The 13,536-nt window shown below is 35.3% G+C and overlaps 2 protein-coding genes and 1 non-coding gene across 3 annotated transcripts; 2 read left to right on the plus strand and 1 right to left on the minus strand.

Annotated features, from left to right (window-relative positions):
* Positions 1–811: 811 nt before the first annotated feature.
* LOC107874698 (kunitz trypsin inhibitor 5) lies at positions 812–1,616 on the plus strand. Its single transcript, XM_016721456.2, has one exon. The coding sequence runs from the start codon at positions 883–885 to the stop codon at positions 1,519–1,521; it is 639 nt and encodes a 212-aa protein (XP_016576942.1). The 5' UTR covers positions 812–882; the 3' UTR covers positions 1,522–1,616.
* Positions 1,617–2,006: 390 nt separating this feature from the next.
* On the minus strand, positions 2,007–2,098 carry LOC124899904. Its single transcript, XR_007057465.1, has one exon. It is a non-coding gene; the product is annotated as a small nucleolar RNA R24 (small nucleolar RNA).
* A 98-nt stretch (positions 2,099–2,196) lies between these two features.
* Positions 2,197–3,291, plus strand: LOC107875844 (kunitz trypsin inhibitor 5-like). Its single transcript, XM_016722702.2, has one exon. The coding sequence runs from the start codon at positions 2,592–2,594 to the stop codon at positions 3,204–3,206; it is 615 nt and encodes a 204-aa protein (XP_016578188.1). The 5' UTR covers positions 2,197–2,591; the 3' UTR covers positions 3,207–3,291.
* The last annotated feature ends 10,245 nt before the right edge of the window (positions 3,292–13,536 follow it).

Consider the following 13,536-nt stretch of genomic DNA (forward strand, 5'->3'; position numbering starts at 1 on the left):
GGTTCAGCCGTCACTGTTTATTAGGCATGTATGTATGTATTTACTGAAAGCCCCATCCTGTCCCCTTGGTGCATGCGCTTCGGTGGCGAACTTATGAATTCAGTTTTTTTTATACGTAGCATTGAATTGGTCGATATTTATATATGTATTAGGTTATCCAATTAAAAATAAGATAACCTATTTTATTATAACAGAGAAAAATAATTTGATGGGAATAGGAAAAAAATATACTATACTATTGTATGTGAGTCCCTACTTTAGGGTAGGTAACAGATCGTCAGTCATTGCAATTGTCATCCCTACTCGGAAAGAATTTTTGTTTTCGTTCTTTCAATAGAGTCTAAGGCAAAGTGATTCGTATGCCTACTTTACCTACTTGACGAAAAGAAACGAACAACGTTCTTCGTCCTAATTTATATAAAGATATTTCACTGGATACGAAGAGTAGGAAAAAAACTTAGAAATTTAAATTGTTATTTAATAGAGAAAAATATTATTGACTAAAAAAAGAGTATTACTTTATACATAAATTGAGATGGAAGAATATATATTTTAGAATGCATTCTTTACTTTGAGAACTTTTCTAAGAGTTTCTATTTTTTTTTACTTCGATAGTGACTCAAACGCGCAATGAAAAGTAAAAAGTGCTCATTATCGAACCAACCTTAGGTCAAAACTCAGTAAATAAACTCATTATTAAATTTTAGACCCATCACTCTCTCACGAGTCACGCCTGTTATAAAAAAATAAACGAGCATGGAGATGGGAGATCCACCACGTGCAAATATCATCTATAAATTGACATCCACTTGCAAAAAATACTCATATCAACAACACATTAATTAGCATTACTCTCAACTTCCACAAAGAAAAAAAAAAAATATGAACACCCCTTTGCTACTACTTTCACTTACTATTATCCCATTTACCTTATGTGTACCCAACCCCTCAAGACTACTCTTATCATCATCATCAGCATCAACAGCTCCAGTTCTCGACATTAATGGTGACAAAGTCCAAGCTGGTCCCAACTATTTCATCTTACCAGTGATTCGCGGAAGAGGAGGGGGGCTCTATCCATCTAACGTCAAACAAACCAACACTTGTCCTAGGGACATTATTCAAGAAGCCAACGAGGTACAACAAGGATTGCCTGTTGTGTTTACACGTGTCGACGCCAAAAAAGGCGTCGTACGTGTATCCACTGATGTTAATGTCAGGTTTTATACACCAACTATATGTGCTAGAGAAACTATATGGAAAATAGGGGAGTATGATGATAAGTTGAAGCAGTATTTTGTGGTGACTGGTGGAGTTGAAGGGAATCCTGGTCGTGAAACTGTGGGTAATTGGTTCAAGATTGAGAAATTTGGTTCGGATTATAAGTTTGTGTACTGTCCAAGTGTGTGCAAGTTTTGTAAAGTTATCTGTAAAGATGTAGGGATTTTTAATATGGATGGAGTTAGGTTTTTGGCTCTAAGTGACACTCCATTTAAGGTCATGTTCAAGAAGACTTTCTGAGACGCTTGCGTCATGACACTTTCTCGAATTTCGTGCATAGCGAAAACTTGTATTTCTCCAATTTTATGATTAATTGAGAGCTTTGGTTTCTAATATTATGCTTCTCTGATGTATGTTTGTTAATTAGCCATGGCTTTCATCTTGGATATGGGATACGACTTTTATCTTTTTGACTGTCTACCTACCAGTGTTTCTTAATCAATTGTCTAGTCTTATTCTTATTGAATTGCTGTTCATTCTCCCAGTCTAATAGAAAGTTGAATCACCAAAATAGTCATTACAAATTTAACTTGTTTATTAACTTGAACATACCTTAAGAAGTATAATAAATAAAATAATAATTTTATTATATCATTCATTGACTAAATTAGAAACTAATTAATGACAAATAATTATCTTTTGATTTTCTAAATAAACAAGTAAAAATTAATATATATTTTTTAATCTACTCGTTACACAGTAATTAGTAAAAGTGAACGAAACAAAGTAAAATAAAGCCAAACGTAACAAGCAAATTTCATCGAAGATCCAAGCTTTAAATAAATTTCCTTACATGTTAGCACCTCATCACTGCATTGATTGATGCTTCATATTTCATTATTGTCTCTTTACCATAAATGACACTTCTAACAGCGATGAGGCTTAGGTTGAAATTAAAGAGGCGAAAATAAAATTGAAGATAATATCAATTTTTATAATATACTCTCAATATTCACAACATCTAATTTCTAATTTCTAATTTCAGTGACTGGTATGTTTTCAAGCTTTTATTACCTTTGATTTGAGTAGAATATTATTAGACACGTCTTAAAAATTAGTAATTCATACAAATATATCAACCACTGTTGAGTACCTACCACTTAAAATTTCAGGGACCGCCACTACTACTTTTCTTTTTCCCCACCAGTAACATAAATTAAAGTACCTTATCCCTCTAGCTATAAATTGACATCCTCTTATATTTCATCATATCAACTAAAGTACATAGGAATTAAAGCATCTCAATCCCCCCCCCCCCCCCCCCCCCCCCCCCCAAAAAAAAAAAAGAAAAAGAAAAAAAGAAAAAAAAAATGAACATCTTTTTGTTACTATTCTCACTTTCAATCATCCCATTTGCCTTAGCAGACTCATCATCATCACCATCTCCAGTTCTCGACATCAAAGGTGATAAAGTCCAAACAGGTTCCAACTACTTCATCTTACCAGTGATCCGCGGACACGGAGGCGGGGGGCTTACACCATTCAACGTTAAACAAAACAACACATGTCCCAGGGACATTATGCAATGGCTCGACGAGGACCAAGAAGGATTGCCTGTTGTATTTACACGTGTCGATGCCCAAAAAGGCGTCGTACGTGTATCTACTGATGTTAATGTCAGGTTTTTTACACCAACTATATGTGCTAGAGAAACTATATGGAAAATAGGAGAGTATGATGATAAGTTGAAGCAGTATTTTGTGGTGACTGGTGGAGTTGAAGGGAATCCTGGTCGTGAAACTGTGGGGAATTGGTTCAAGATTGAGAAATTCGAGTCGGATTATAAGGTTGTGTATTGTCCAAGTGTGTGCAAGTTTTGTAAAGTTATTTGCAAAGATGTGGGGATTTTTATCACTAAGGATGGAGTTAGGTTATTGGCTCTTACTGACACTCCATATAAGGTCATGTTCAAGAAAACTTTCTGAGCAATTTGGGAGCTTTGTATTTTGCAATAATATTGTGATGTAATAAAACTTGTGTTCAATATGTTAATTTGAACACTGTTTGCTATTATCGCATTAAGTTCCTTCCAAATAGGAAAAAGTAAAAGATTTTGAAGGTAAAACTTCAATATTGTTGAAATCAAATAATTTTAATTGTGTGTTAAGCGAAACTTGACAAGAAAAATATTAAATGATGATAAATCAAACAAGAAGAAAAAACGTACTTTTGTTGTAAATTAATATTCTGAAATATGCAAAAACGAAAGAGGAGAGGAGAGAGATCTATATAAGAAAAGACTTTGTTTCTTCTTCTTCTTGTGTTTAACAATGTAACATACCATGCCTTTTATAGGCAAGAGTAGGTGTAAAAAGTGTAGTATGTGAAAATACATTTACAAAAGATATGTCTTCTCTACACGCTACAATACTATGTTGTAACATCCCGCATTTCGGACTAGAACGAAAACCGTCGTTTCTATACGTAGATGATCCAAAAGCCATAAATCCTATGCAAATTTTGCATGTTAATCAATTATGTAGTGTGGGAACCTATTTGAGCATGAATTGAGATCATAGAGGTCCCCAAACTCAAGGACGCGTTAAGAGTTTTCCTATCGTTCAAGCTTGAGTGAGCGTCAAAATTTGGGCCAACTTCAATCGACCATAACTCTTTGTATATAACAAATTAGAGGGCCTACTATATATCAAATGAAATATCTTCAGATTAGCTTTCTAACGATACCAATTTCGCCAAAATCCGATACCCGAGCGAAAAGTTATGACCATTTTTGTGACTGAGACAGTAGCATCGCGCGACTAGCATACGACGCACGCACCCAATTTCCAGGTGCTGTTTTTGCATTTTTAAGGGCAAAAGTGGTATTTTCCACCCCCTATTCAGCCATAACACGGGATTAAATCCTCCAAACACCCAAATAATATTATTTTCTCTCAAAATCACCAAGAACACTCCTTAGGGTTTCAACCCAAAGATCAATATATCTCAAGATTTAACCGTGGGTTTTTCTTAATTCTTCAAGATTCGGAATCCCCATTACGAGGGCTACAAGAAGCACCCATCAATCGTACGTCTAGCATCCCAAAAGCTAGAGTTCATTCAAAAGCTTCTAATTTAAGGTACGTGGGGTTTTCCTAAAATCTCATGAGCATAGAAATCTTCTTTTAATTATGCAAAAGGTTTAGAAATCATGATTTTAAGAAAATGGTTTTGGATTTATGATTATAAACATGTTTTAGAAGCCTTGATGATATTGGTTTGGTCTTTAGGCCTTCCCCCAAATTGATTTGAAATTACATGACCACCACATTGTTATTGAAAGAATGATAATCCTTGCACAGTTTTGACTTATGCTTTCGGAACATGAAATCTCTTACACTATTTGCATGTTTAGGTGGTCTGAATTGAGTTTTTGATGAAAGAATCATACATGACGCATTATGGCTCAGAAATAGGACTTGCAAGTCTTGGTGTGATGACACCAACTCAGATAATGCCATGGTAATTCAGAACAGAATAGAATGCATGTTTGAAATCAGATTTTTAGATTTTAAAACTAGAATGATGCATGTTTCAGAACAGACTAAAATTGGACATAAAGAGAGATTATGTGGTTCTCCGAAGAAGGCACGAGTTCAGAAAAACCATTGCCCAAAATCGTGATTTGTCGATCTAGGTAAATTATTATACGTTGGCCTAGTGTCCTGTGGCGTATCAGACTCGGACACTCCAACCTTTGAGCACACTTGGGTTGCGGGCTTCCCCGCCGAGTCAATGACGGATTCCATATAGCCCGTGGAATATCAGACTTGTAGGGGAGTGCCACCTAACTCAGAAGTAATACAAAGATTAGAAACTGCAATGACAGAAAGGTTTTATGTTTTCAAAAATGCCCATGTGTTTAGAAATTATATCTTTCATGATGTTTATGACTAGATCTCAACTATTTTATTTATATAAAATCTTTATTTTGAATTGCTTTGCGTACCAGTACAATTGTATTGACCCCCTACCTCCAGGGTCTAAAGCTTAGTTCAGAAGTCCTGCTAAGCCGTAGAGTTTTCAGACAGCAGTGATGTGTGCAATTGGTGAGCCTTCTTTATTCCAGAAGGTCTATTTCTTTCAAATTATGTTATTTATTTTGGTTTAGGTCCACTGGGTGCCTTGTCCCAGTTTCAGACAGTTGTTATTTTCAGATGTAGTAGAGATTTCGCAGACTGGTTCATACATTGTCTAGTTGTTGTTGGGCTTTGCTTTCACATTATAAATTGAGTTCAGACTTAAGACCATGATTCCATTTTAGTATGTATTTTCTGCACTTCCTATTTGTATATGAATGGTATGTATGATTACAATTTAGAAGGGCTCTCGGGCCTTCATGGTTTGGGATGTCCATCACGGTCAGGGCCTCGGTTTGGGTCGTAACAAAATTGGTATCAGAGCACGGTTCATGGTCTCAAGGTGTCTGTGAAATCGCGTCGGGTAGAGTCTTATTTATGGTTGTGTAGCACGCCACACTTATAGGTTGGAGGCTACTAGGCGTTTAGGAATATCTCTCTTTCTTCATGTTCTAGTTCATGCTATAGAGTCAGAATGTTCCTCTTACATACTCTAATTTATGCTATGGTGTCACCCATACGGGAGTAAAGTCATCCTAATTCTTTCTTTACTTTGATGTGCTCAGATATGTCTCATTATTGGGGTGATTCAAGTGCAAAAGTTTAGAGTCTAAACGTTATGGTCCTTTCTGATTAAGCCATATAAGAGTTTAAAATTTGTGCAAGGACTTGATAAGAGTCCGTTAGTACTCCAAGGTGTATTGATTCTAGTGTGAACTTTGATTCTGATGAAATCATACTTTTCAGCTGCAGTATTAAGTGTATTCAGTCCTTTTCAAAATTTATATTGCAGGCGTCATGTTTCAGGGGGGATGATGTCTAGTAGAATGTTGGAACTGTATTTCCACCTGAGTAGTAGTATAAGTTAAAGTGACGGTGTCATGACCTATTGGTAGTGATATTGAACCAAGAAGTTGGGATGTAAAGTCGCAAGGTTAGAAATCAGAGTGAAAGTGACTTTTGTGTAGATAAATGTATTTAGTTGAATAACTGATGTTTGAGAATGATTTACCATTTTATAGTGATAGACTAATGTGGTAGCTAGTAGCATGTGTGGATTGTATGGTAGTCTGTGGGGGAAGTGTTTGACTCAATTTTTTTTATACAGAGTAAGATGTACATTCTTAGATCATTGAATATTGTGTGTCAAGTTTCTATCTCTTGTAATCTTGTTATCATTGTGTTGTTGAAGCTGAAAGTCTAGTGAAGCCGCGTGGGGCTCTTTCGATTCACTAGCATAGTTGCCTTGTCATTCATCTCATTTCTTATTCAAAACACAAAATCAAAGTCTAGTGGAGCCGCGTGGGGCCTATTTCGATTCACTAGCAACTTGTTGTTTATCTTGTTGTTCTTGTGTTGGTTGAAACTGGGGTTTAGTGGCGTAATGGCAAGAAAAATGGTAAGGGCGATTTATTGAATATATGTATGGCCGAATCTTTTTTATTGAGATTAAGTTGGTAGTGAAGTGATACGTCCCTTTGTGATGGTTTAGTAGAAGGTAAGGTAGAGAAAGAGTTATTAGTTAAGCTGAATTATTGTTTACTTTAAGTATGAAAAGAGTTATTGATGGTGTTTGTCGAGCAATAAAATTATAGGTTATTAATGAAGGTACTTGGTGGATGAGTGGTGTTAAGTTAGATGTCCCTGAGGTTGCAAGATGGAGTTTAGTTGGGACTTATAGAGCTATGAACTAAGTTTAGTTGTATGAAAGGGGTAGATAGTAATGATGTGTAGAAGGAGGATGTGTTAATGGATTTTAAATAAGATAGATCATAGGATTGTGATTGATCCTTACTGTTATAAAGTTTTGGCTAATTAATGTTTTCAGATGTTTGGCATGTAAGAAAATTATGTAAAGTTGTGGTTCATCATAGCTAGAACTAGACACTAAGTTGGAATAGTAGATGGTGATCAAGATGGATATGATGAATTAATGTGGTGGGTGTTAGTTGTGTGAAAGTGATCTAGTAGGCTTGAACAATGTATACAAGAGCTTAAGTTTATTTGATTCGTAATCAAGTCTGGTGTGGTAAGTATGATGTAGAAGTACGCCCAAGGTGCATGGTGCTGCATCATTTTCAAGGATCATTGCATGTTGTGTGGTTAGTAGTACCGTTGAGTTGCTAGGTGGAGAAAGACTAGTTAGATAATATGTGATGTTCTTTATAGCTAAGTTTTGGAGTTGTGATTAATGATGTTGAGCTTTTTTGTATAATCTTGATTCGCATGGTTTAGAAATATAAGTTTGCAAGCATGATGTTGGTAGACTATGACCGAAGTAGTATGGTCCGTCGAAGGTTTAGAGATATCCATGTTTAGTGTTAGAAGAATCTACGTTGGTGAATGTTTAAGTTGTTATATGATGACTTTTGGGGCTATAGAAACCTAAGGGTTGAATCTTAGTAGGAGGTACTAGCATTGGTTGTTATACATAAAGATACCGTCTTACAGGGTAAGTTTAGTTTTATGCGTATTGTTATATCCCCGACTCTAGAGTAAAGTGATTTCAGTTTATACTAGAGTGTATATAGTGGTTCACAGACTTAGAGTAATGGCTTAAATATAAGGGAGAGATGATAGAATGAGTAACCAAGTCAAGTTTTTTTATGCTAATAGATGTGCCAGTAAAGTTGTGGAATTGGCCGTGAGAAAGAATGATGCTCAATCTATTCTTATTTCAGTAGTTTACTTCAGTTATTCCGATACATACTCATGCTTTATGTTTCAGCTTCATGATCATAGCTCATGTTCATGTATATGATAAGGAATCATGTACTCTCCTAGTTCCTAGTATGATGAGTTCCCAGTTTGTTTAGCAGTCAGAATCACTTTTCGTAAGTTATGAATTCCAAAAATTCAGGTCATGCAGTTTATGACTCTTGTGCACATGTGATACTCTTAACGATCAGTGAAAAATTCGGATTTATATCAGGTACGTCCTCAGATTAGATCTCTTTGATGAGTCCATGTCGTGAGTTCTCTATTCCTCACACCTCAGTAGGGTATCAAGTTATGCTTAGTACTCTTCTCATGTTCCGGATCCCGATATTCCAATTTTTCAGTGACTTTTTCCCTTAGGTCGAGATAGTGATGATGAACAGTTGTCTAGATGGAAAAGAGTAAACATTTCTTGTTGATGAAAGATGGTTGTGTGCTCATTTGAGTTAAGGCAGTAATTGTGGAGTAAGATTGAGGCCAAGTATTTGATACATGTCAAGGTTAGTTGAAGTTTTATGTGTTATATTTGGGAAAAATTATTGTGTGCTTGTTTTATGTAAGTCTATAAGTTGAAAGAATTTTGAGATGAAGTTTCGTGTATGATTTGGTTAGTTGAGGATATTTTATGTGTATTATCTGAATAGTGCAAGGAAGTTGTTATGGATAGAAGTATTAGAGAATATGAGAAAGATGTTTTATGAGTGTTTGTTTAGAAGTGCATATATGGGTATGAAGATAGTTTTGAATGTCATGTTTGTAATCATACGGATGGATTCTTTGAGTATTTGTGAATGTCTAATACGAAGTTGAAGGTTATTGCTGGAGTGGCAATAAGAATTATGCAGGAGATGAGGAATTGTGAAATGCAGGGTGTACTGAATTCATGATTCAGACTAGTACTACAGTATTATGTGGTGCGTCTTGTGATTTTGAGTTAGGCTTGAAGATGGTAAGGGGATTTAGTTCAGTTTAGACATTAGTAGATGGAAATATCAATGGCCATGTGAGAAAAATAAGTTGAATCAAATGAGTATGATATTTAAGGAGAATAGTATAGTTAAGGGATATTCGAGAGGTGTGCTAATCTTGAAAGTAAGAAGTTGTATTGCCTAAGGCCTGGTAATTTTATCCTAGTTTATGAGTTATATATCTATATTCCATGCTATAGAGTAGTATCACTGTCATGATTCCTTAGTTGGATGTCTTGTGTAACTCATGTCAGAGATTCTTTGCTCCCTAATGCTACTAGTACTTCTTTAGAAAGAGTGTTGAAGGGATACTCCAGTTAAGTATAAGTGTCCAGTTTAGTTCAGTTTAACAGTCAGGCAGACAAGTTACTGTGGTTTTCCACCTTTTCACCCAGTCCTACTACCTGAAGTCCAATGCGTATGACCATCTCAAAAGATAATATATTCCATCCATGTAAGTTGCGAACACAGTTCAGTCCAAGCATCATGTTTCAGATTCAGCTATTTAGTCATGACTCAGTTCATAAGAGTTCAGCACATAATCTTAAATTTTCCCAAGTATTTTTGCTCAAACAGTGTAATACCCCGATACGATCTAAGTCTATTTGTCTCATGATTCATACTTGCATAAGTTATCACTTCTCAATTCAATATTTATGATTTGATCACTTCAAGGGAATCCTAAACTCTCAGCATAAATCAGCTCCTTAAAGCAAGTAAAGTCAAGTCAGCTCAGAATTCAGTTTCATGATAGAAGTTTAAATCTTTCAGCTCGGTTATATTTCTTCTTAGAAGACATATCATGTCCACATTATTCCATACCTTTAATACTTCAACATTCCTACCCATCATTCGGGGACGAATGATCCCAATGGGGAGATAATGTAACACCCCGTATTTCGGGCTAGAATGAAACCCGTCGCTTCTATACATAGATGATCCAAAAGCCATAAATACTATGTAAATTTGGCATGTTAATCAATTATGTAGTGTGGGAACCTATTTGAGCATGAATTGAGATCATAGAGGTCCCCAAACTCAAGGACGAGTTGAAAGCTTTCCTATCGTTCGAGTTTGAGTAAGCATCAAAACTTGGGTCAACTTTAATCGATCATAACTCTTTGTATGTAATGAATTAGAGGGACTACTATATATCAAATGAAATATCTTTGGATTAGCTTTCTAACGATACCAATTTCGCTAAAATTTGATACCCGAGCAAAAAGTTATGGCTATTTTTGTGACTGAGATAGTAGCATCGCGCGATGAGTGTGTGACACACGCACCCAATTTCCAGGTGCTGTTTTCGCGTTTTAAGGGCAAAAGTGGTATTTTCACCCCCTATTTAGCCATAACACGGGATTAAATCCTCCAAACACCAAAATAACATTATTTTCTCTCAAAATCACCAAGAACACTCCTTAGGTTTTCAACCCAAAGATCAATATATCTCAAGATTTAACCGTGGGTTTTTCTTAATTCTTCAAGATTTTGAATCCCCATTACGAGGACTACAATAAGCACCCATCAATCGTACGTATAGCATCCTAAAAGCTAGAGTTCATTCAAAAGCTTCTAATTTAAGGTACGTGTGGTTTTCCTAAAATCACATGGGCATAGAAATCTTATTTTAGTTATGCAAAGGGTTTTGAAATCATGATTTTAAGAAAATGATTTTGGATTTATGATTATAAACATGTTTGGAAGCCTTGATGATATTGTTTTGGTCTTTAGGCCTTCCTCCAAATTGATTTGAAATTATATATATGTAAGCATGCGTTTTAAGGTTGATGATTGAATTGAGAGCATGACTCATGAAAAATTTCTCTCTTGTTATGATTTTCCTTGACTTATGATATGCTAGGAATTGTTTTGAATGCATCTTGAAAAGCATAATATGAAATGTCTTGAGTAATGTTATATTTGGATTATGATTTTGATTTCAAAAGAGAGGGTTGTTTATGTTGATGAATGTTGAAAATAATCATATAATGAAAAGAGTTGCATGGGTTTTTAAAGATTACATGACCACCATATTGTTATTGGAAGAATGATAATCCTTGCATAGTTTTGACTTATGCTTTCGGAACATGAAATCTCTTACACTATTTGCATGTTTGGGTGGTCTGAATTGAGTTTTTGATAAAAGAATCATACATGATGCATTATGGCTCAGAAATAGGACTTACAAGTCTTGGTGTGACGACACCAACTCAGATAATGCCATGGTAATTCAGAATAGAATAGAATGCACGTTTGAAATCAGATTTTCAGATTTTAAAACTAGAATGATGCATGTTTCAGAATAGACTAAAATTGGGCATAAAGAGAGCTTAGGTGGTTCCCCGAAGAAGGCACGAGTTCAGACAACTCATTGCCTAAAACCATATTTTGCGGATTTGGGTATATTATTATACGTTGGCCTAGTGCACAGTGGCGTATCAGAGTCAGACACTCCAACCCTTGCGGCACACTTGGGTTGGGGGATTCCCCGCCGAGTCAATGATGGATTCCTTATAGCCCGTGGAATATCAGACTTATAGGGGAGTACTACCTAACTCAGAAGTAATACAAAGATTAGAAATTGTAATGACAGAAAGGTTTTATGTTTTAAAAAATGCCCATGTGTTTAGAAATTATATCTTTCACGATGTTTATGACTAGCTCTCAACTATTTTATTTATATAAAATCTTTATTTTGGATTGCTCTGCGTACCAGTACAATTGTATTGACCCCTACCTCCAGGGTCTAAAGCTTAGTTCAGAAGCCCTGCTAAGCTGTTGAGTTTTCAGACAACAGTGATATGTGCAATTGGTGAGCCTTCTTTATTCCAGAAGGTCTATGTCTTTCAGATTATGTTATTTATTTTTGTTTACCTCCACTGGGGGCCTTGTCCTAGTTTCAGATAGTTATTATTTTCAGATGTAGTAGAGATTTCGCAGACTGGTTCAGACATTATCTAGTTGTTGTTGGGCTTTACTTTCATATTATAAATTAAGTTCAGACTTATGACCATGATTCCATTTCAGTATGTACTTTCAGCACTTTCTATTTGTATATGAATGATGTGTATGATTACTAGTTAGAAGGGCTCTCGGGCCTTTATGGTTCGGGATGTCCGTTAAGGCCAGGGCCCTGATTTGGGTCGTGACTTATGTGTAATAGGTGTAGTATGTGAAGTATGAGTATTATGTGAACATCCACAAATAACTTATTTATAATACTCCCCCTTGGATGTTCATGTAAAAGAAAAATTCTAAAAGAAATAAGATGTACATAGCGGTTTGTAATACGCCTTGTTTGCTACCTCATTAAAAATCTCATCAGGAAAACCCAGTGGGACAAAACATTGGTGAAGGAAAAAAGAGTGCAGCGCGTATTTACTTCCCCTGATAAAAACATCTCTTAATATCTAGGAGACGACGCATCCCAATCTTATATATCAACTTCTCAAAGGTTGATGTTTGCAATGCTTTAGTGAACATATCTGCGAGGTTATCGCTTGAACGAACTTGGTGAATATCTATTTCAGCCCTCTTTTGAAGATTATGAGTAAAGAATAATTTTGATGAAATGTGTTTTGTTCTGTCTCCTTTGATGTATCCTCCTCTTAATTGAGCTATGCATGCAGTGTTGTCTTCATACAATATTGTTGGAATATTCTTTTTCAAAGTAAGGCCACATATTTCCTGAATATGTTGAGTTATTGACCTCAACCAGACACATTCTCGACTTATTTCATGAATGACTATTATCTCTGCATGATTTGAAGATGTAGAAATCATGGTTTGTTTTGTTGAACGCCATGATATAGTTGTACCTCCATATGTAAATAAATAACCTGTCTAAGATTGACCTTTGTGTGGGTCAGACAAATATCATACATCTGCATAACCAATTAATTATGAATCGGACTCATTTGAATAAAATAGTCTCATATCAATAGTTTCTCGGAGGTATCTGAATATATGCTTAATACCATTCCAACGTCTTCGTTTCGGGGAAGAACTAAATCTTGCTAATAAATTTTTAGCAAAAGATATATCTGGTCATAAATTACTAGCAAGAAATGTTAATGCCCCAATTGCACTAACATATGGTACATCAACACCAACAAGTTCTTCATTATTTTCATGAGGTCAAAATAGATTTTTATTAATATCAAGTGATCTCACAACCATTGGGTTACCCAATGAATGTGCTTTATCCATATAAAATCTCTTTAAAATATTTTCAGTATATGTAGATTGATGGACAAATATTCTATTTGTAAAATGTTTAATTTGTAAACCAAGACAAAATTTTATCTTTCCGAGGTCTTTCATTTCAAATTCCTTTTTCAAACATTCTATTTTCTTTGGAAGCTCTTCAGGAGTTCCAATGATATTCAAATCATCAACATATACAGCTATTATGACAAATTCAGTTCCTGACCTTTTAATAAAAACACAAGGACAAATTAGGTCATTTTTATACCCTATTTTTAAAT

Source organism: Capsicum annuum, chromosome 6, assembly GCF_002878395.1.
Source record: "Capsicum annuum cultivar UCD-10X-F1 chromosome 6, UCD10Xv1.1, whole genome shotgun sequence".
NCBI classification, from domain to species: domain Eukaryota; kingdom Viridiplantae; phylum Streptophyta; class Magnoliopsida; order Solanales; family Solanaceae; genus Capsicum; species Capsicum annuum.